Source organism: Talpa occidentalis, unplaced genomic scaffold, assembly GCF_014898055.3.
Source record: "Talpa occidentalis isolate TD23 unplaced genomic scaffold, MPIMG_talOcc4v2.1 talOcc4.15, whole genome shotgun sequence".
In the NCBI taxonomy this organism is placed as follows: Eukaryota; Metazoa; Chordata; class Mammalia; order Eulipotyphla; family Talpidae; genus Talpa; species Talpa occidentalis.
In genome coordinates, this window is record NW_023601543.1 from 20161646 (window position 1) to 20181862 (window position 20217).

At 39.6% G+C, this 20217-nt stretch overlaps 1 protein-coding gene across 2 annotated transcripts; it reads left to right on the top strand.

The window, feature by feature from the left end:
- The first annotated feature begins 3915 nt into the window (after positions 1–3915).
- On the top strand, positions 3916–7781 carry C1GALT1C1 (C1GALT1 specific chaperone 1). Of its 2 annotated transcripts, none has more exons than XM_037511998.2 (2): positions 3916–4099; positions 6585–7781. In XM_037511998.2, the coding sequence occupies exon 2, from the start codon at positions 6590–6592 to the stop codon at positions 7544–7546; it is 957 nt and encodes a 318-aa protein (XP_037367895.1). In that variant the 5' UTR covers positions 3916–4099; positions 6585–6589; the 3' UTR covers positions 7547–7781. The 2 variants fall into 2 exon arrangements, with proteins under 2 accessions (XP_037367895.1, XP_037367896.1); XM_037511999.2 differs by lacking the exon at positions 3916–4099 and adding an exon at positions 6287–6506.
- Positions 7782–20217: the final 12436 nt, after the last annotated feature.

Consider the following 20217-nt stretch of genomic DNA (forward strand, 5'->3'; position numbering starts at 1 on the left):
CTCCTGCCGCCCGCTGCTCCCCTCAGCAGTGTACTTCGGTCCTTCTGCCTGCTCTGCTCCCCGCTCTGGCTCTGGTGAATTCTCTCACCCTCCCACGCTTCTGACTGTACCCAGCGCTTGTATAAATAAATAAATAAATCTTTTAAAAAAAAAAAAAAGAATGGGAATGCTTTTTAAAAATAAAAAGACAAAACTAACCACTTCCATCTTTACCTTCTGATGCAATCAATATTAATAGCCTACTGAATAGCCTTCTTGAACTCTCCTCACTCACATAGATCAAACATGTACACACATAAAATTTTGTTTGTTCCACCAAGTATACTATTGCTATACACATTATTCTGTTTTACTGAACTATATAGGTACATATACACATATACGTATATATAATATGTAGACAATTGACAGTATATATTATTTATCAAAATATAGTAGAGATAGTCTGCAGTATTAAGTTACTATCCAGCTCTAAAATTCATTTTTGTAAGAGAAACACAGACCATTGAGCCTCCCTGGTGGCGGAAGGGCTAAAGACAGCTCTGTGAAGTGCTCCCCAGCCACTGCAGTTCAATGGCCCGCTGGCCAGGGAGCAATCCACATGGCACAGTTGACCACTCCTGTCTCCCCGCTGCTCCCCTCAGCTGTGTATTTCAGTCAGTCTGCCTGTTCTGCTCCCCACTCTGTCTCTGGTGAATACTCTCACCCCCTGCACCTCTGGTCTGCACCCCAGCTCTTGTATAAAAAAAGAAAAAGAAAGAAACAGACCATTGGCATAGAGCAGAGAGTCAAGAAATAAATCCACATAAATAAGGACAGTTGATCTGTGAAAAAGAAGCCACAACCATACAATGGAGAAAGGAAATCCTCTTTAACAAATTGTGTTGAGAACCTTGGATAGCCATGCAATACAACTGAAGTAAGATCATTGCTTAGCTCCATACACAAAAATTAATTCCAAATGGATTAACAGCTTCAATATAAGACCTGAAAATACATAAAAGAAAACATGTGATACACTCTTGGACATCAAATTCAAAGATGTATTAGGGGACACAACTCCAATGACAAGGAAAACAAAAGCAAAAATAAACAATGTGACTGCATCAAACTAAAAAGCCTTTGTACTGTGAAAGAAACCACCATAAAAACAAAAACACAGGGCCTCCCCGGTGGCACAGCAGGTTGAGTGCCACACTGTGAAGCTGTCTGCAGCCTCTGCAGCTCGGGTTCGATTCCCGGCCGGCCAGGGAGCTACCCACATGGCACAGCAGACCTCTCCTGCCTCACCCGCTGCTCCCCTCAGCAGTGTCTTCGGTCTGACTACCCCTTCTGCTCCCTGCTCTGTCTCTGGTGAATTCTCACACCCTCCCACGCCTCTTACCTGTACCCCAGCTCTTATATAAATAAATCTTTAAAAAAAACACACAATCTACAGACTGAGAGAAAATATCTGCACATCGCCCATCCAACAAGGAGTTAATTTCCAAAATATATAAAGAACTCATTAAACTCAACAACATCAAAAAGCAACAACCCAATCCAAAAAATGGGCAAAAGACCTGAACAGACATTTCTCCAAAGAAGACATTCAGATGCCCTACAGACACATGAAAAAATGCTCAACATCATTTATTATAAGGGATATGCAAATTAAAACAATGAGACAACACCTCACCTCTGTGATTTACAAAGACTGGAAACAACAAATGTCAGCGAGGATGTGGAGAAAAATGATGGAGCACTCATCCGCTATTGGTAGGAATGCAATTTGGTGCAGTCTCTGTGGAAAACAATATGGAGATTTCTTAAAAAACTAAAAAACAAAAACACCCTATGATCCAACAATACTCTGCCAGATATTTAGCCATGGTATATGAACATAATAACTCAAAAGGTTTTGGGCCTCCCCGTTGGCGCAGAGGTTGAGCGCTGGGTTGCGAAGCTGCCCGCAGCCTCTGCAGCGCCAGTTCGATCCCCCGCTGCTCCCAGCCACCAGAGGAGGGTCCCACATGGAACGCAAACCTCTCCTGCCGCCTGCTGCTCCCCCTCAAAGGTGTACCTCGGTCCTTCTGCCTGCTCTGCTCCCCACTCTGGCTCTGGTGAATTCTCTCACCCTCCCATGCTTCTGACTGTACCCAGTGCTTGTATAAATAAAAATAAATCTTTAAAAAAAAATCATGTGATGATGATAAACAGATTATTGAGCTTGAGATAGGAAATAATTTAAAAAATAAAAAAAAAATTTATGCACTCCTATGTTCATAGCAGTCTTGTCCACAATTACCAAGTCATGGAAGCAACTTAACTGCCCACTGACAGATGACTGGATTTAAAAAATGTGATACATATACGCAACAGAATACTACTTAGCTATTAAAAAAGATGAAATAGTAGTGCCTTTTGGGATAAAATGGGTGGATCTTGAGATGATCGTGCTAAATAAAATAAGTCTGAAAACAAAAGGCATTTGTGGAACAAAAATACGCAAAGAAAACAAACCAAACCAGTAAAACAAGAATAACTCTTAAGACTCCCACAGTGGGTGGGAGGAGGGAGATGTGGAAAGGGGAAGGAAGGTCACAGGGTTGCAGCACTGGAGAACAGGTGGAGGGCGGGTAACATAGAAGCTTGAACTTATACCCCCAAAATTATTTAGTTATGAAACCTAGTGGCAAATCAATAAAACTGGGGGAGGGCGTAAAATCTTTGAGTAAAAAATAAAATTCATTTTTGTATTTCTTTGGAGAATATACCACCATTGTAATTATTCACAAATAATTGTTTGCTTGTGGTCCCTGCCAGATGGAGCTCCATGAGGCAGGGGGCTCATCTCCAGAACTTAAGGTAGTGCTGCTAGAATGTAATTGCCGAAAATCTTTTTGCTCTTCATTTCCGTGCTTCCTGAAACCTCCAGTCTATTTAAAGCGAGTTATAGCCAATACTCAAATATAGATGTGTCTATGGGGAGTCAGGCCCGTTGCGTCGCCATTCAATGTTATTTAGATGGAACCTGGTGAAGACACATTTCAAAAACTTTTAAGAATTTGCGTTTTAGCAAAAACCCACTGCCACAAAAAAAATTTTTTTAAAGGCCACATGTTTAGCAGAGAGCTCTGCGCTTGTAGTTAGGAGACCTGCACCCTAGTCCCACCTCTGCTATTAATGACTGGTCTTTAGAAAGTTCCTTATCCTTCATGGTCCTGTTTTCTCATCTGGAAAACTAAGGTTTCATTCATTAATTCCAAAAAGATGCATTGTTTATGCTGTGCTGGCACTAAGCTAAGTGATAACGATACAGGAGAGAATAAAAATAACAGCCGACATGTCATGAATGCCTACGCTATGCTTGGTCTTTGCTGAAAGGAGTTAAGTGCACGATCTCACTTGACCGTCCGTGTCATGGACACTACTTTTAAAGGAGGGAACAGTGTCATACCGAGGTGAAGTTACTTTCCCAGCACATCAAAGGATGCAATAAAGACCGGTTTGGATTTCAGACACTGGGGCTTCCGATGCCATTCCAGGAAGCTCAATGAATCCTTGCCCTCATAATTCGAGGACTATTATTTCAGTGGCATTTTCGTCCCAGTCCAGTAGTGGTGCTGGGTGGCGAACCCTCCTGTCACCAGGCGGGGGGATGACGCAGGAGTATATTAGAGAAACCACTGAAAGAGTTGACACAAACGGCGCAAGGAGCTATTCGCCCCCGCTCTCGCGGCTCCACGCCTACGAGGTGAAAGGAGAGCAGGGTCGGAGGGTCGGAGGGTCGGAGGGTCAGAGGCACGCACGCCTCTCCACGCGTCCCATTGGGTACCGGCGAGCGTAGGGGTCACGCCAGCCAGACGCGCCGGCCTGACCCCGGCTGGGGGCGGGGAAAAAGAGCGCGCTGCGTGTGGCGCGTGCCCCGTGACGTCTGCGCGAGCCGAGGCCGTCACAGCGTCCGCTTCCTGCTTCTCCCCACCGTCTGCGAAACCAACGAGAGGACACCGCCTGCATCTAGAGCAGCCCGGCCAGGAGCGCAATCGAGTGGTGCGCTAACGAGAGAGGAAAGCGTGAGCGGCTGCGCTGCCCCGCCCCTGAGCCGTGGTAGATGCGGGTGAGTGCCCCAGCCTTGCCTGCACCCCGAGGGGGCCCGGGAGCGGGCCGCCTCCCCCCCTCTCCTGGGAAAAGCTTGGGCCCTGGCCCATTCCCAGCATGCTCCACGCGGGTGCCCCAACGACAGGTGCAGAGGGAGGAATAGTAAATGAGAGGGACCGAAAGCCGCCTTCATGGAGGTTCTTTCTGCGCCCCCTCAATGGGGTCTTCTGTACCATTTTGCAGCCCTCTCTTTCCCATAATCCACCCCAGCCACCTCCACCTTCTAGAGAGATTCATCCTAACAACCACTCTGGCCTGTGCCTGTGTGTAATTTTAAGATTCTCTCCCTTCTGTGCATCAAATAGCCTATCAGGTTCATCTTCAGTGTTAGATTTTTATGGTCTCTCCGATTGGGGAAAAAAAAATCTGATCCTTAACATAATTTATGCAAAACATCCATTAGTAGTATCCTCATAGAAAGAATTCTGAATTACATATACCATTATCAAGCTAAAAGACACTTGTGAATTATATACTTGCCAGAAATAATGAAAATTATGTAAGATGAAATGCCAAAATTCTACATAAATATATATAAATTAATTTTAGAGTGCTTCTGACAATTCTGATATTAAGCGTTGTTCATTCCCTGTCAGTTATCTTTTTCTTCTTACAACTTCCTTTATTAAGTACTATGAGTGATACAGACAAACTGTCCTGCCTCTTTCTCCACACACACAACAGTTATATGTGCCAAACTGACACGCCTTGTCTTTCTAGTAAAAGTCAAAGTCCACTTCCTCCAGAAGAAAACCTAGGGATGTTTCCTTTTTAGTATGGTGGTGGTGGGTGCAAAATGTCAATTACAATTAACAGGTTCAACTTTTTTTTTCAATTTGTAGGAAAGCAAGGTTATTCAGTAGCTCGTTTATTAAATTCTCAATAATATGGGGAGAAACACTGTTGAGATCGTTATTCTGTGGTAGAAAATCCCTTAACTGATGTCAAGAGATCTGATTTCTGTTAAATTCTACCACTAAATGTATGATTTTTGGATCACTTTTTTAACTGCCGTGGAACTTCTGTTTCACTATGTGTAAAATGAGAGAAATGACATTAGGAAGTTTCTAAGGCCCCTTTTCAATTTAAGAGACGAAGGGAAAGAGATTCTTAAGTAGCTCAGTAGAACATTCCTTGTGAACATGGAAGGGACATTGGGAGAATCTTAAAATTGTATTTAGTGTTTGCTTTTCTTTTAATTTCTAATTGAAATAAAAGACTTCCCTTTTTGTTTTCTCAGAGGATAAGAAAATGTCTTTGGAGGAAATAAAAATGTTCATTAATGGGCCTATGGATGTGCCTATATTAACTCAGTTCTTATCCAAACAACTATTTTCACTGATGGACTGTATTACATTAATTAGTTGAGATACTGTGTTATAAGGCATTTAGTCTTAGGAACAAAGAGGTAAATATTAACATATGGTCTCAATCTCTAGAAATTAGCTTTAGATGCCAGTAGGTCCTCAATGTCAACAATAGGTTCTCAGAAACAGACTTTAAGCAAAACGATATAATGAAAATGAAAGCAGGTCCTCAAATAATGTTTTGTTCAACATCAGACAGGATTATATATATATATATATTTTTAGAGTTTTATTTATTTGTGCATACAAGAAATGGGGTACAGGCCAGAGGTGTGTGGGGTGAGAGGATTCATCAGAGACAGAGTGGGGAACAGAATAGACAGACTGAAATACACTGCTGAGGGGAGCAGTGGGTGAGTCAGAGATCTACTGCGCCATTTGGGTCACCTCCCTGGCACGGGATCGAACTCGTGCTGCAGTGGCTACGGATAGCTTCATAGTGCTGCATCTTAACCCCTTGCACCACCAAGGAGGCCCCTAGGATTATATTTTAGTCCTATCAAGGTTATAGCAAAAAGTTTTGTAGTACCAGCTGTACTCAAAACACCTAAAGACGGCAGTCATCATTTAAAGCACTGGGTTGAGAACAGAAATATCAGAATAGATACCATTGGTGATTTGCCACTTGTAGGTGTTTTTTACCTATTTGAGTTAAGGTTTTGACATAAAGGTGCATTTATATTTATAAAGGTATTTAAATAATATAATGCAAGCTTGTGAAACAAAATTCCTTTAAAGAGAATGATAGAAACCTCTGTAACATTAGTTTCTAGGGTTAATGGTTTGATTTAGTACTTGGATAATTAAATCCCCATAGATGAAGTGCAAAAATGGCCTCCCAGAAAATTCTATTGCTTAGAGATACTGCTGCAAAGTTCCACGTTATACTGAACAGTAATCAGATACCATTGAAGCTAATGATTTTTAAGACTCCTTGGTACTTTATGCAACTAATTTGATGTCAAGCTTGGGAACCTTTTTCTGAAGTTAAGAGCAAATGTAAGTATTTAAGGAATAACAAATCATTAAACTAATTCTTGTCTATTAAGCAGCCTAAAGATTTTTTCTTCTTTATAGGAAAAATGCTTTCTGAAAGCAGTTCGTTTTTGAAGGGTATGATGCTTGGAAGCTTTTTCTGTGCCTTGATCACTATGCTAGGACACATTAGAATTGGTCATGGAAATAGAATGCACCACCATGAACATCATCACCTACAAGCTCCTAATAAAGAAGATATCCTGAAAATTTCAGAGGATGAACGCATGGAGCTCAGCAAGAGCTTTCGAGTGTACTGTATCATCCTTGTAAAACCCAAAGATGTGAGTCTTTGGGCTGCAGTGAAGGAAACTTGGACCAAACACTGTGATAAAGCAGAGTTCTTCAGTTCTGAAAATGTTAAAGTGTTTGAGTCAATTAACATGGAAACAAATGACATGTGGTTAATGATGAGAAAAGCTTACAAATACGCCTTTGATAAATATAAAGACCAATACAAATGGTTCTTCCTGGCTTGCCCCACTACATTTGCTATTATTGAAAACTTAAAGTATTTTTTATTAAAAAAGGATCCATCACAACCTTTCTATCTAGGCCACACTGTAAAATCTGGTGACCTTGAATATGTGAGTGTGGAAGGAGGAATTGTCTTAAGTATTGAATCAATGAAAAGACTGAACCACCTTCTCAGTGTCCCTGAAAAGTGTCCTGAACAGGGAGGAATGATTTGGAAGATATCTGAAGATAAGCAGCTGGCAGTCTGCCTGAAATATGCTGGAGTGTTTGCAGAAAATGCAGAAGATTCTCAAGGAAAAGATGTATTTAATACCAAAACTGTTGGACTTTTTATTAAAGAAGCAATGACTAATCACCCCAACCTGGTGGTAGAAGGATGTTGCTCAGATATGGCTGTCACTTTTAATGGACTATCTCCTAATCAAATGCATGTGATGATGTATGGGGTATACCGTCTTAGGGCTTTTGGGCATGTTTTCAATGACGCCCTGGTTTTCTTACCTCCAAATGGTTCTGACAATGACTGATAAAGTAGAATGAGCATGCATAAGACATGTGATGTCATTATTTGTAATAACTACATATCCAAAACAACAGTATTCTTTTTTTAGCTTGGTGGCATTAGTGTAATTGCACAATTAAATTTAGTAGTATATTTTTAAATAAGGTGGGTTTTTTTCATTTAACACACATGAGAATTTCAAACATTTTGGAAAGAAATGTTTTAAGAAGAATAATTTTGCAATTAAAAGGCATATTTATGTGATAAATTCTAATTTATAAGCATTAAAAATCGGTGGCATATTCTTTGCTGGTATCAAACATGTCTTTGGTTTTCTAAGATATGCGAATGAAATCTCTAGTAAATTGGTAGTTCAAGTAAAAGTTACGTATTTACTTCTAATGTTGGTGTATGTTCTGAGTCTCCCAAACAAGCAACAAAGGAAATGCTTCCAGTCAATGTGAAATTGAAGTTGAAATGGCTGAGAGAAAAAGTGAAAATGACTAATGAAGGTTATTCGTTTTCCTGGCAGCTAAATTAGTGGCATTCCTCAGCAGACAAATTTCAGTGTAACTCTGTTTACTTCTCTATGCAGATACTGAAATTGGAGTGGTGACGATTAAGAATAAAATATCACTTAACTGTATTGTCCAGTTAATAAAATTCTCAGCTGTGGCTTAGATAAAAATGTATCAGTTAAGATTTATTTTACTTCTGCTGGACAAGTGAATTCTGTGGAAGTTTCCTTTGAAAAACTTGTTTTGGTAGTCTGGCAGTTTCACTTTACTGAACTGAGTCTATCCTGATTTTGCTTAGCTGTTTGTGATTGTACCATATCTAACTATTTGTGGTGTAGAGGCCTTAGCCTCACCACACTGTTGTATTACCATACCATTTGCCAAATTTCAGTGGCTACCCATAAGCTTTATCTAATTGTGGATACAATAGTTACTTTGCTTATGTATGTGTGAAATACTTGGAGCTGACTTGTCCTATAATCTGATCTGCACATGATGTATTAAGTCAGCTCCATAAGCCCCCATAGGTTATGAGACCGTGACATTTTAGCGATCAATATTTCCTGTAACTGACCTCATGATGTTAGTGTTCTCACAGCTTTTGCAAACCAGAAAAGAGATATTCCTGAAGAGAGCCTCAGGTTTCAAATACTGATCAATGTAGTATGTAAAACTTAATGTATCTGATTTTTTAATTGGGGCTTTTGGTTAAGATAAAGGGTTATTCATTCTGAAAAATAAAACTTTTATCAATCACCCTAATATATGGTCTCAGGTGCAATTACTCCAGATCAATCATGTTCACTATGCTACAATGATAATACCTCAGTGTGACCTGCAGTTTATGTCACCTTGCCCCCAACACCAATATATTAAAAACATTTCACTGCACTTACCACCTCCAATTACATTAGTGTACCAAGGCATAGTTGTAATAAATATTCAGAGAATGAATTCCATTGTTTGCTTTCCTAATTGGTGCTAAGGTAATAATTGTTTTTTAATCCAAAACGATGCCCTTGATTGTACAGAGTTTTTATACATGAGTGTTCCTTTATAAAATGTTAGTTGTTTCCACATGCTGTCTGTTTGAACTTGTTGGAACTAACTTGTACCCAGTCTTGCATATATAAATAGTACGGCTGAGGTCATGAGTACATATTTTATCACCATGTAGTAAAATAACCAAAAACTATACCTCTAACCCCACTCTGTTATTGAGGAGAAAATTGGGTAGAATGGAAGTCTAACATAAATTGATCATGACTGAATATATTTGATTTATGGTTAGCGGCTACTATAGTGGGCAGCACAGGTATAACCAGTTTCAGAAGTAAGAGATCCACTGACTAAGATTGAGAATGAAAAAAAACTTGAAGCTTCTAAAAGTTGTAATTATCTGGTTGTTTTAAATGTTTTAGCAGGCCCAGGCCATGTCCTTGCATGAATTCAATCGCTAGGTCTTCCTTCACAAAATTAAAATATGGGATTTGAAGTAAAATGTTTTATCTGGTTCAGGATCTCTCGAGTGCTCAGTGGGAAGGTTTCACTCACAACTCAAGCCAAACTGCATATAACCACAGTGTGAATTTATTGGAGAGAATTCAACATTACAATAATATATGCATACATTTAAATTGGTAGCAAAAGGGGGGAAAGGTAAGGAACCTCTTGGCAAAGTTCTGGAGACTGGCAGGGCAGAGCAGGCAGGACCCTATCCGCAGAGAGCTCCAGGAATCAGTTCATCTACATGGAGAATGGAATACTAGAAGCCAGGGCGGCCTGGAAACCATGGGCATGGAGTCATCTCAAATTGCCTCACCACTGGTGCCTATATTTATGCCACTTCTCAGAGGGTTTCTTATGACCACTTGTTACTTTTTATTTAGGCGGGGCCTCTCTGCAGCCAAATGTTTATCTGTCCTTGCTCTTAGCAAGGACTTCGTAAACAAGTAGTTGATAACACGGGGTTGCTATGCTCTGTTATAATTGCCCCCGCTTTCCGTCAGTCAGAGTCATTACAATATCAATACATATAACACCATGATCAGGCAGGATCTTTACAATATTAATATAACACAAAATTCATTACACCCCTTACTTTTTTTTCCCTTTCACATAGCTAAATGACTGCTTGTGTATCAAATGTGATTTATAATGCCCAGGTTTTTCTGTATTTAAATAAACCCATCTATTGGGCGTTCTTTGAGCACGACATACCTATATTAGGAGTTACTGAAAGCACTGAATCTATTGATGTACCACTAATTTCCCCTTCATTTGTTAAGAACATTGTGTTCGTTTTGGTTCCAGCTGACTTGAATTGATGCATTCAGTCCCTGCATAAGAGATAATGTGAACAGTAGCAGAAAGAAAATTCATGCATTTGCAGACATTTGGTAAATACTGGGGGGGGGGGCAAAGATTTTTGCTTGAAAAGAAATCTGTGAGGAACATGTTGTTTAGCTAACCTTAAGTTATGATTATCCTATGAATACTGTTTCTTTTTTACCTAGAAGACTCAAATATTATTGAGTCAATAAATACATAATTCAATGAAAGAAAAAGTTTTGCTTGCTTTTGGGATACAAAGAAATTCAGAAATATTTGCCAATATACCTGCAAAGGATTCTCCCAAAGTTTAATTTAAAAATAATTTCAGGGCCTCCCCAGTGGCGCAGCGGTTGAGCGCTGGGTTGCGAAGCTGCCCGCAGCCTCTGCAGCGCCGGTTCGATCCCCGGCTGCTCCCCGGCCACCGGAGGAGGGTCCCACATGGCACGCAGACCTCTCCTGCCGCCCACTGCTCCCCTCAGCAGTGTACTTCGGTCCTTCTGCCTGCTCTGTTCCCCGCTCTGGCTCTGGTGAATTCTCTCACCCTCCGGCATTTCTGACTGTACCCAGTGCATGTATAAACAAAAACAAACAAACAAACAAATAAATAAATAAATAAAAACATGCCTCTATTTAAAAAAAAAAATAAATAAAAATAAAAATAATTTCAATATCAAGGATAAGATACTATAAAGAGGGCCTTCCTGGTAGCTCAAGGGGTTAAGCGCAGCACTATGAAGCTATCCACAGCCACCAGTTCGACCCCTAGCCAGGAAGCTAACCCACATGGTGCAGCAGACCTCTCCTGCCTCGCTAGCTGCTCCCCTTAGCAGTGTATTTCAGCAAATCTGCCTATTCTCCTCTCCACTTGGTCTCTGGCAAATCCTCTCACCCCCTGCACCTCTGGCCTATACCCATTCTTCTACGCAAAAATAAATAAAGTAAAAATAGTTTATTGTATGGGAAGGGAGAAAGGGAAGTCGGTAAATCAGTTAAAAGGGGTCAAATGTATGGTAAAGGATATAATTGCAAGTTTAGTGGTTAACTTAATGTAGTATATACATGTTGGTTTTCAATGATGCACACCTGAAATGTTTTAATACAGTCAATAAAAAGGTAAAGACACAAGTGAAATTATTTTAGTATATTTTTATTAAGCCCAGTGTATACAAATATTGTAATTACAACATGTAATCAACAGGGAAAAATTGATAGTGTACATTAAGTCTTTCAAATCCTGTATTTATTTTACAGTTGAGGCACAGGCCTAATAAATTCCAGAAGTATAAGACCCACCCAACAAAGGCTGACATGTTAATGGAAGAACACATGGAAGTTTCTTGTAAAAGCCCTGTTTATTCTTTTGGTTGTCTTGAATGCTATGGAAAATTTCTAGCTGACTTTTAGCAGGCCTCCTTGCATAAGTTCAATCACTGGATCTTCCTTCTCAAAATTAAAACATAGACTCTAGAGCAAAATACAGATTGGACTGAATCAAACTGCTTCTGTAATTAATTTTAATGTTCACTAATGCTTTTCCCCACCTATCTCTTGGATATATTGATAGTCTCAAAGCAGCTGCTAGTTCTGCCTTTGCCCATTATACTCTACACTCTCTCATCTCCTCATTCCTTTTTAATTTTTTAAAATTTATTTCTTTTTGCATAGAAGAACTGGGGTGTAGGCCAGAGATACAGGGGGTGAGAGGATTCACCAGAGACAGATTGCGGAGTAGAAGAGGTGGATTTGCTGAAATACACTAAAGGGAGCAGCAGGCAAGACAGGAGAGGTCTGCTGCGCCATGTAGGTTAGCTCCCTGGCTGGAGATTGAACTAAGGCTGTCCTGGTGATAGTGCTGAGACTTAACCCCCAGGCCACCAGGGAGGCTTTATTTCCTTATTTAACTAGCCCCTTGAATACTTTTCTAAATAGATGCAGCAAAGGCTTTTAAATGGCATAATTGTGAAGGTAACTAAAAAAAAAAATTCAGGGCCTCCCTGGTGGCACATAAGCAATGCACTATGAAGCAATCCGCAGCCTCTGCAGCACAAGTTCGATCCCCAGCCAGCCAGAGAGCAACCCACATGGCGAGGCAGACCTCTCCTGTCTCGCCCACTGCTCCCCTCAGCAGTGTATTTCAGTCTGCCTGCCTGTTCTGTTCCCTGATCTGTCTCTGGTGAATCCTCTCACCCCCCGCATCTCTGGCCTGTAGCCCAGCTCTTGTATGCATAAATAAATCTTAAAAAAAAATTCAGACCTCAGCACTTAATCCAATTTCAAAAGCTTCTCCCAGTATACCCTGCTTTTGAAGAGGGAACCAGAAAAACATTCTCTCAGAAGCACCAAAAAAAAAAAACCAAAAAACAAAAAACCCACACTGCAAGCAACCCACATGCAAATCCCACCCATATTTTCCCATTGTGGAACCAAAGCTTGGCCAAGTCATACCTTTCTCCAATGCCCATAAGCGAAGATGGCAACTGTGAGCTGAAGTTAACATTTTATGAAATACGAGGGGAGATTTTCAGCAAAAACGGCTTTGCTATCGGGCAAATCTGTTCAAATCCAAGTACTGCCATTTAGTAGCTATCTTTAGGAAGGTTATAATAAAACCTCTCTGGAGAATTAGTTTCCTCATCTGTAAAATGAGAATTTAAATCTACCTCATAAAGATTAAGAAAGATGTGTAAGCAGAGCTTGTGCATATAGTAGATGCTCAGAAAATGCTATCTCCCTTTCCCTCTCACCCGTTGGAACAAGTTTACTAGCACTTGACACAGTTAAATATATGTATCAATCCTTTTTATTAAATATCTTGATGGTAAAATGTTAAAATGATGTGAATAACATCTGATATTGCCTTTTCAAATTTACAAGAGAACACCTTAAGTTTTAAGATAACATCTGTACATTTATTCTGTGCCATGGATTAAACAGCTCACCTTCAAACAGCTTTTTTTTTTTTTTTTGAAAGATTTATTTATTCATGCATACAAGAACCGGGGTACAGGCCAGATGCCCAGGAGGGTGAGAGGATTCACCAGAGCCAGAGTGGGGAACAGAACAGGCAGACTGACTGAAAAACACTGCTGAGGGGAGCAGCAGGCGAGACAGGAGAGTCCGCCGTGCCATATGGAATTCTCATTGGCCGGCCGAGATAGAACCCACACTGCACAGGCTGCGGACAGCTTCACAGCACTGCGCTCAACCGCCTGCGCCACCAGGGGAAGCCCCAAACAGCTTTTTTGTAAAGTAAATATTTTTTAAGGAGAAATTGAGAAGTTGTTCTGAAGAACATTAACTTAGAACATGTTCCTCATTCACAGCTAATTACACATTATTGGAGCCAAATTTGCCCAAATTGGTTTCTATCCCCTCACAGCTTGATCAAGATATTTCTTCCTATACGCAAAAACCACTGCTTAAGTGAGACTCCAGCATCCTTAGTAAATGCATCTGAGCAGTTAGTAGTAGAGAGAGGGCTGGGTTTCGCAACAACCAGAAGCTACTGAGTCTACCTGCCTTCTCTCAGACCCCCGTATTCAGAGGCAAAAAAGCAGAATTACTTTGTAGACACCTTTCAAAACATTTTACAAAATACAAAATTTACCTTGTAAAAATACAACACAAATTCAGCGCAGTATAATTGTTGAAGTTTTTATTACAATACAGCCACTACTATTTTTAAAACAAAATAAAGCAACCCCAGTGAGAAATATTTTCCAATGATGTGCTTTTTGAAAGCTATTTAGGAAACAGATATTAGTTTGAAGGGCTAGAGAGTGCTGTTATCCCACAAAATGAAACTCTTTCTATTCTGTATTCAAATACATCTCAGTTGAACCTACTTAAATCTAAAATGTTTGCACAAGCAAACTTTAGAAAAATCTTAGTCATGCAAAAACAAACTTTTTCCTAATCTTGGATAATCACATCTAAGAAAGCTAAGCTGTCCAGAGCCCAAAGGGCAAAAAGCACTCTCCTCCTACCCTCCTCACCCTGCCCAATTTAATCCAGATGTTTGAGTGAACACTGAGTTTTGACTTTAACAAAATGAATTATGAGGCAATACTAGAACTGATGAAAACAGTATTCAAATTAACAAGTGCATATGAAATATTTCATGTCATGAAAATCTAAAATTTGTTAAAATATCACTATGCAGAGACATTTCAAGCCCTGCAGATAGGGAAGCAAAACTGGAAGTGTGTGCTGCTTTTCAAAGTTGTCTGAAATTGAAGCTAACTCAAGGACTATTAATAGACAGTGTCAATCTAACATGCAGTTTCATCATGAAATCATCTTACCAGTTTGCAAGTTTCTAAACCTGAGGGCTTCAACATAGGACAATCCCAGCATTTGGGGACAAAAAGTATTTCCTTTTGAAATAGAAGTTCTTGAGAATAAAAGTGTATTCTTGACTTTGAAAGGCTCTCCATATGGCTTTCCCTGAGGTAAAGAAAACTGAATTTTATTTGTTTTGAAAGCATATGTTTGAGAAATGGCACTTTCTCAAAGCAAGTGCTTAGTTAAAACAAATGATTTATTACTTAAAATTCTATCTTTGCTCACATGCTTGTGAAAATCTGGTTTCACCATAGATTATATGAAAGTTAATAGCTATCAATGACAAGTCTGGTGTTAAAAACTAAAATTTTCGGGCCTCCCTGGTGGCGCAGGCGGTTGAGCGCCGCGCTGTGAAGCTGTCTGCAGATCCTGGCCAGCGGGCGAGAAGCCCAAATGGCGCAGCAGACCTCTCCTGACTCACCCACTGCTCCCCTCAGCAGTGTATTTCAGTCAATCTGCCTGTTCTGTTCCCCACTCTGGCTCTGGTGAATCCTCTCCACCTCCCGCGCATCTGGCCTGTACCCCGGTTCTTGTATAAATATATAAATCTAAAAAAAAATAAAATATCTATCTTTTAAATGTAGGGGTTTTTCCCTCTATGGTAGAATACTGAGAACACTTAACAATGAACTTGAAAGGGATGAAGGAAATGGCTAAGCCTTAGAAGTCCCCAATATTTGCATATGCACTGAAATTGAAGTATTTTTTATTTTATAAAAATTTTGCACCAAAAGATAAACAGCTGGGACTACATCAAATTAAAGAGCTTCTGTACAGCAAAAGAGTAACCAAAACAGAGACACCCCACCGATTGGGAGAAAAAAAATTTAACATTTATTTATCTATGCATACAAGAACTGGGGTACAGGCTGGAGATGCAACAGGTGAGAGGATTCACCAGAGACAGAGTGGGGAGCAGAACACGCAGACTGACTGAAATACACTGCTGAGGGGAGCAGCGGGTGAGACAGGAGAGGTCTGCTGAGCCATGTGGGTCACCTCCCTAGCTGGGGATAGAACTCGTGCTGCAGTGGCTGCAAATAGCTTCATAGGTTGTGTCTTAACCCCTTGTGCCACCAGGGATGCCCCTGGGAGAAAATTGTTTCATACAACACTAATGATAAAGGACTGATCACAAAAATCTACAAAGAGCTGATGAGACTCAACAAAAACAAAGTAAATAATCCAGTCAAAAAAATGGGCAGAAGAGCTAAAAAGAAACTTCTCCAAAGAGGAAATGCAAATGGCCAACAGGCGTAAGAAAAAATGTTCAACATCACTTGTAATCAGGGAAATGCAAATCAAAACAACAATGAGATACCATCTTACACCAGTGAGAATGGCACATATTAAAAAAACTAGCAACAACAAATGTTGGTCAGAATGTGGAGAAAAAGGAACTCTCCTGCACTGCTGGTGGCAGTGCAAACTGGTACTACTACGGAGAGCTGTGTGGAGATTCCTCAACCTGCTAAAGATAGAGCTTCCATAGGATCCAGCAATTCCACTCCTAGGTATTTACCCAAAGGACACAGAAACATTCATTCAAAAGGGCACCTGCACCCCTATGTTTATAGCAGCACTATTTGCAATAGCTAAGCTTTGGAAACAACCCAAATGCCCAAAAATAGATGACTGGATGAAGAAGATGTTGTACATATACACCATGGAATATTACTCAGCCATCAAAAAAGATAAACTCATGCAATTTGCAGCAATATGGATGGAGCTGGAAGAGATCATGCTCAGTGAAATAAGCCAGAAAGAAAAAGAAAAATACCAAATGGTCTCATTCTTAGCAGGAATTTAGAAAACCTAAATAAGGGACCAGGAAAAGGACAATTGCAATAAAGTAAAAATCAAAATCAACAAGCAACTATAAACCAGGGACACCCTACGGGGGCGGGGGAGGAGGGAGTAGGATCAAAACAAGGCAGGGTGGGAATTGTATGGGGACTATGACCAAGATGAAAATGCATACACTGTGCAAAAATGAAAAATGATGTAAAAAACATAAAATTTAAAATAATAATAATAATAAAAAGTTTGCACCATTCTTCCTTTTTGTACAGTGTTTTGCTTTCTCCTCTCAGGTGTAGTCCCCACAGAATTCCCACCACCCATTCACTATGGTGCACTTTCACCATAGTCCCTCGTTTACTTCCCTCCCATTTTGATCCCCCTCCCTCCCCTCCCCTGCAGAATGTCTCTGATTTATAGTTGCCTGTTAATTTTGTTTTCTAATTTATTATAGCATTTCTTCCTGACCCCGACCCCTTATTTGGTTTCCTATATTCCTCCTATAAGTGAAACCATCCGATATTTTTCTTTTTCTTTCTGGCTTATTTCTCTGAGCATAATTCGTTCTAGCTCCATCCATGTTGCTGTGAATGGCATGAATTTAAAGTTCAGGAATTGAACAAGAGCAATAAAAATTATAATGTGAAATCATGTTTTGTTTTATTCTTAAAATGGCATTTAAACATGTATAAGACAATCCATCTGATTAGAATTGGACAGTAGTAACATATGTCATTGTCTATATCAACTAGAGTTTGTAGAAATTGTTTCACCAATGGATCTTTTATTTGCCAACGTGTTCAAAGATAAAATTTGGTGTTCTTTAACTTTTCACTCCAATAAGCAAATATTCACAATACTAATTAGTTTGCAGGACCTGTTATAATGAACTTGATATTATTAGGTGAAATTCAGTGACAAGAACTGGGGTACAGGCCAGAGGTGTGTGGGGGGGTGAGAGGATTCACCAAAGACAGAATGGGGAACAGAACAGATGGATTGACGGAAATACACTGCTGAGGAGAGCAGCAGGCAAGTCAGGAGAGGTCTGCTGCTCCATGTGGGTAGCTCCCTGGCCACGGGATCGAATACGAGCTGAAGTGGCTGTAGATAGCTTCATAAATTGCGTCTTAACCACTTGTGCCACCAGGGAGGCCCAAGAGCTGTATTTTTTTTAATCTCCTGACATTGGATATAATCTTAAACTATATTTTATATTTGGTTCATGTGTAACTTTTAAATATTGACACCTAAAGTTGGGAAAGTATGAGTAACTTTTACTGGTTTTCTAAATTGCAATTGGGCTGTTACATACCCATATTTTTCTTTAATGTAAATTTATTCACTAGACTGGAAGCTCCTCAAGGGCAAAGGCTACTTGTGTATTATTCATCTTTGTGTCACATCACTTAGAACCTAGAAAATAATCTATGTCCATTGAACTGAACTGATGTTGACTGAGTAAAAGAATGTCAGACACACAGAAATAGATTAGATTGTAGGTGTGGCTTGACACAAAATTAATTTTGAAACTAAAAATAAACTGGACATATATTATTTGAGAGAAAACAGACTCTCCCTGCATTCCTAATCTCAGGAATAGAGGTAAACCAATTTTCCTTTAAACATGGTGCCTAAAGAGGCTGATAGATCCGCTAGTTTAAGGAGAGGGCTTCCATATATGACCTAAAGTGTAAAAAAATGACAAGACTTCTGAGTGCAGAGTAAATACCCCTGATTAATAATACCAATGGTCCGGGGCCTCTGAGCCAGGGGAAACAGGGAAACATACATATTTAGTCCACATCAACCAACACAGTAGGTGTACTTCAGCATAGTAGAAAAACAAGCACACATGGTGATGGTGAATATTTAACAATTGTTCCCTACACCTAACATAACAGTAGTTAGAAACAAGGATACATTATTTCAGAAACCATGAAGTGTGTGTGTGTGTGTGTGTGTGTGTGTGTGTGTGTGCGCGCGCGCGCTGTTTTTCATTGCTAACACTCCATGGGCAATCTTGATCAATTAACATTACCTTAACACTAAAATAAAGGTTCAAAGTTTACTTTTGACATAAATGACTCTTTATAAGAAGGAGCTATAGATCTCAAATAGGAGAGACACCTGAATTTGAAACCGGTAAATTAGCGCACAGTGAGCCTAACTGTTAAAGAAACCCATCCTAAAAGATGATTTATACATGGGTTACTGAGGAGACTTTTACACTTTTCTCCACCACTAATAAATAATAAAATATAACAATATGGTAAGTTGTAGAATGTAACTGTCATATGCAAGGATACAAAGGAAAGTATTCTACATATAATTTTTAAAAGATATAGGAAGTAAAATATCAGGGTACCTTTAGGGACTAGAAAGATTTTGGCAGACATATGCCTTCCAATTAATAATGAAGCAGAAAAAAATTCTTCAGGTCTTACCCCAGGTCAGATGAAATATTCCTCCAAATTATCATCCTTAATTCATTCTCATCCATGTCCACCAATAAACAACATTAACTATTTACCTTAAACAGAAATATCACTATAATACATTTACATTCCGACATGGGAATCACCACATCCTACAAGTTTCATTAGTGGGAAATAGCTTCTCAGTCCGAGGGGCGGACTCCAGACCTATAATCTTCACCTACATTACATCTTGGAAGGCCCAGGGAGAACAGCCAATCAAATGGTCTCTCTCTTTTTGCTATCCACCTCACCTTTCTCACCAACTTCTAACTGTAACAGAAGTCACCACAATCTCATAAATGTCTGTATCCATCTGAAAAATAAAATCACATTTCATACATTTGTAAACAACCAAATGAGGATGCCTGAGTCACCTGGATAGCTTATTAGGAAGAATGGCCTTCATCACCATATGCATTTGTAACTGATCATTTAATTCCCAAAACAACTTACTATTCTTACAGAAGTAGGTCCATGGCCTTCATGTGCCAGTTATGATTTGAAATACACATTCTTCAAGGAATACAGTATGGGCTAAAATCTGGAACTTCTGGTGTATCTGCGTAGTATGATTTTACCCAGCTTCAAGAGAGGACACTGAACAAATTGAACCTAAATCTGATCAAGCTTGTGTGTTTACAGAGCATAAAAACAAATTAACTTACTTTACAATGATAAAATCAACAAAATGCAGACTGTGGGAGGAAACTCGGAAAGACAAAGCAACTAGATTTCTTAAATAATTAATTTAAAGGGGAAAAGGAGGGAGAGCTTATAGAGACTCAAATAACAACCAAGTGCAATATATGGACCTCGCCCAATATCTAGTTCAAGCAAACCAGCAGTTAAAAGAAAAATAAAAAATGAGCTAATCAAGTCCATTTATTACATATTTGAAGAATCCAAATATTTGATCATACTAAGAAATTTAAATTTCCAGGTATTATAATGACATTGCAGCCATTAAAAAACACTTATCTCTTAAGCATACATATTTAAATAATAATGGATGAAATGACAATTTTGAGATTTGCTTCCAAATAGAGAATGGAATGCAAAGGAGCAAGTGAGAAAAAGGTGAAATAAGGGGTTTCCCTGGTGGCTCAAGGGGTTAAGTCTCAGCACTATGAAGCTATCCGCAGCCACTGAAGCACGAGTTCAATCCCTGGCGGGCCAGGGAGCTGACCCACATGGCATAGCAAACCGCTCTTGTCTCACCC

What these genes read in the sequence shown, in the direction of transcription:
- C1GALT1C1 (XM_037511998.2), top strand. Translation starts at nt 6,590, where the DNA reads ATGCTTTCTGAAAGCAGTTCGTTTTTGAAGGGTATGATGCTTGGAAGC.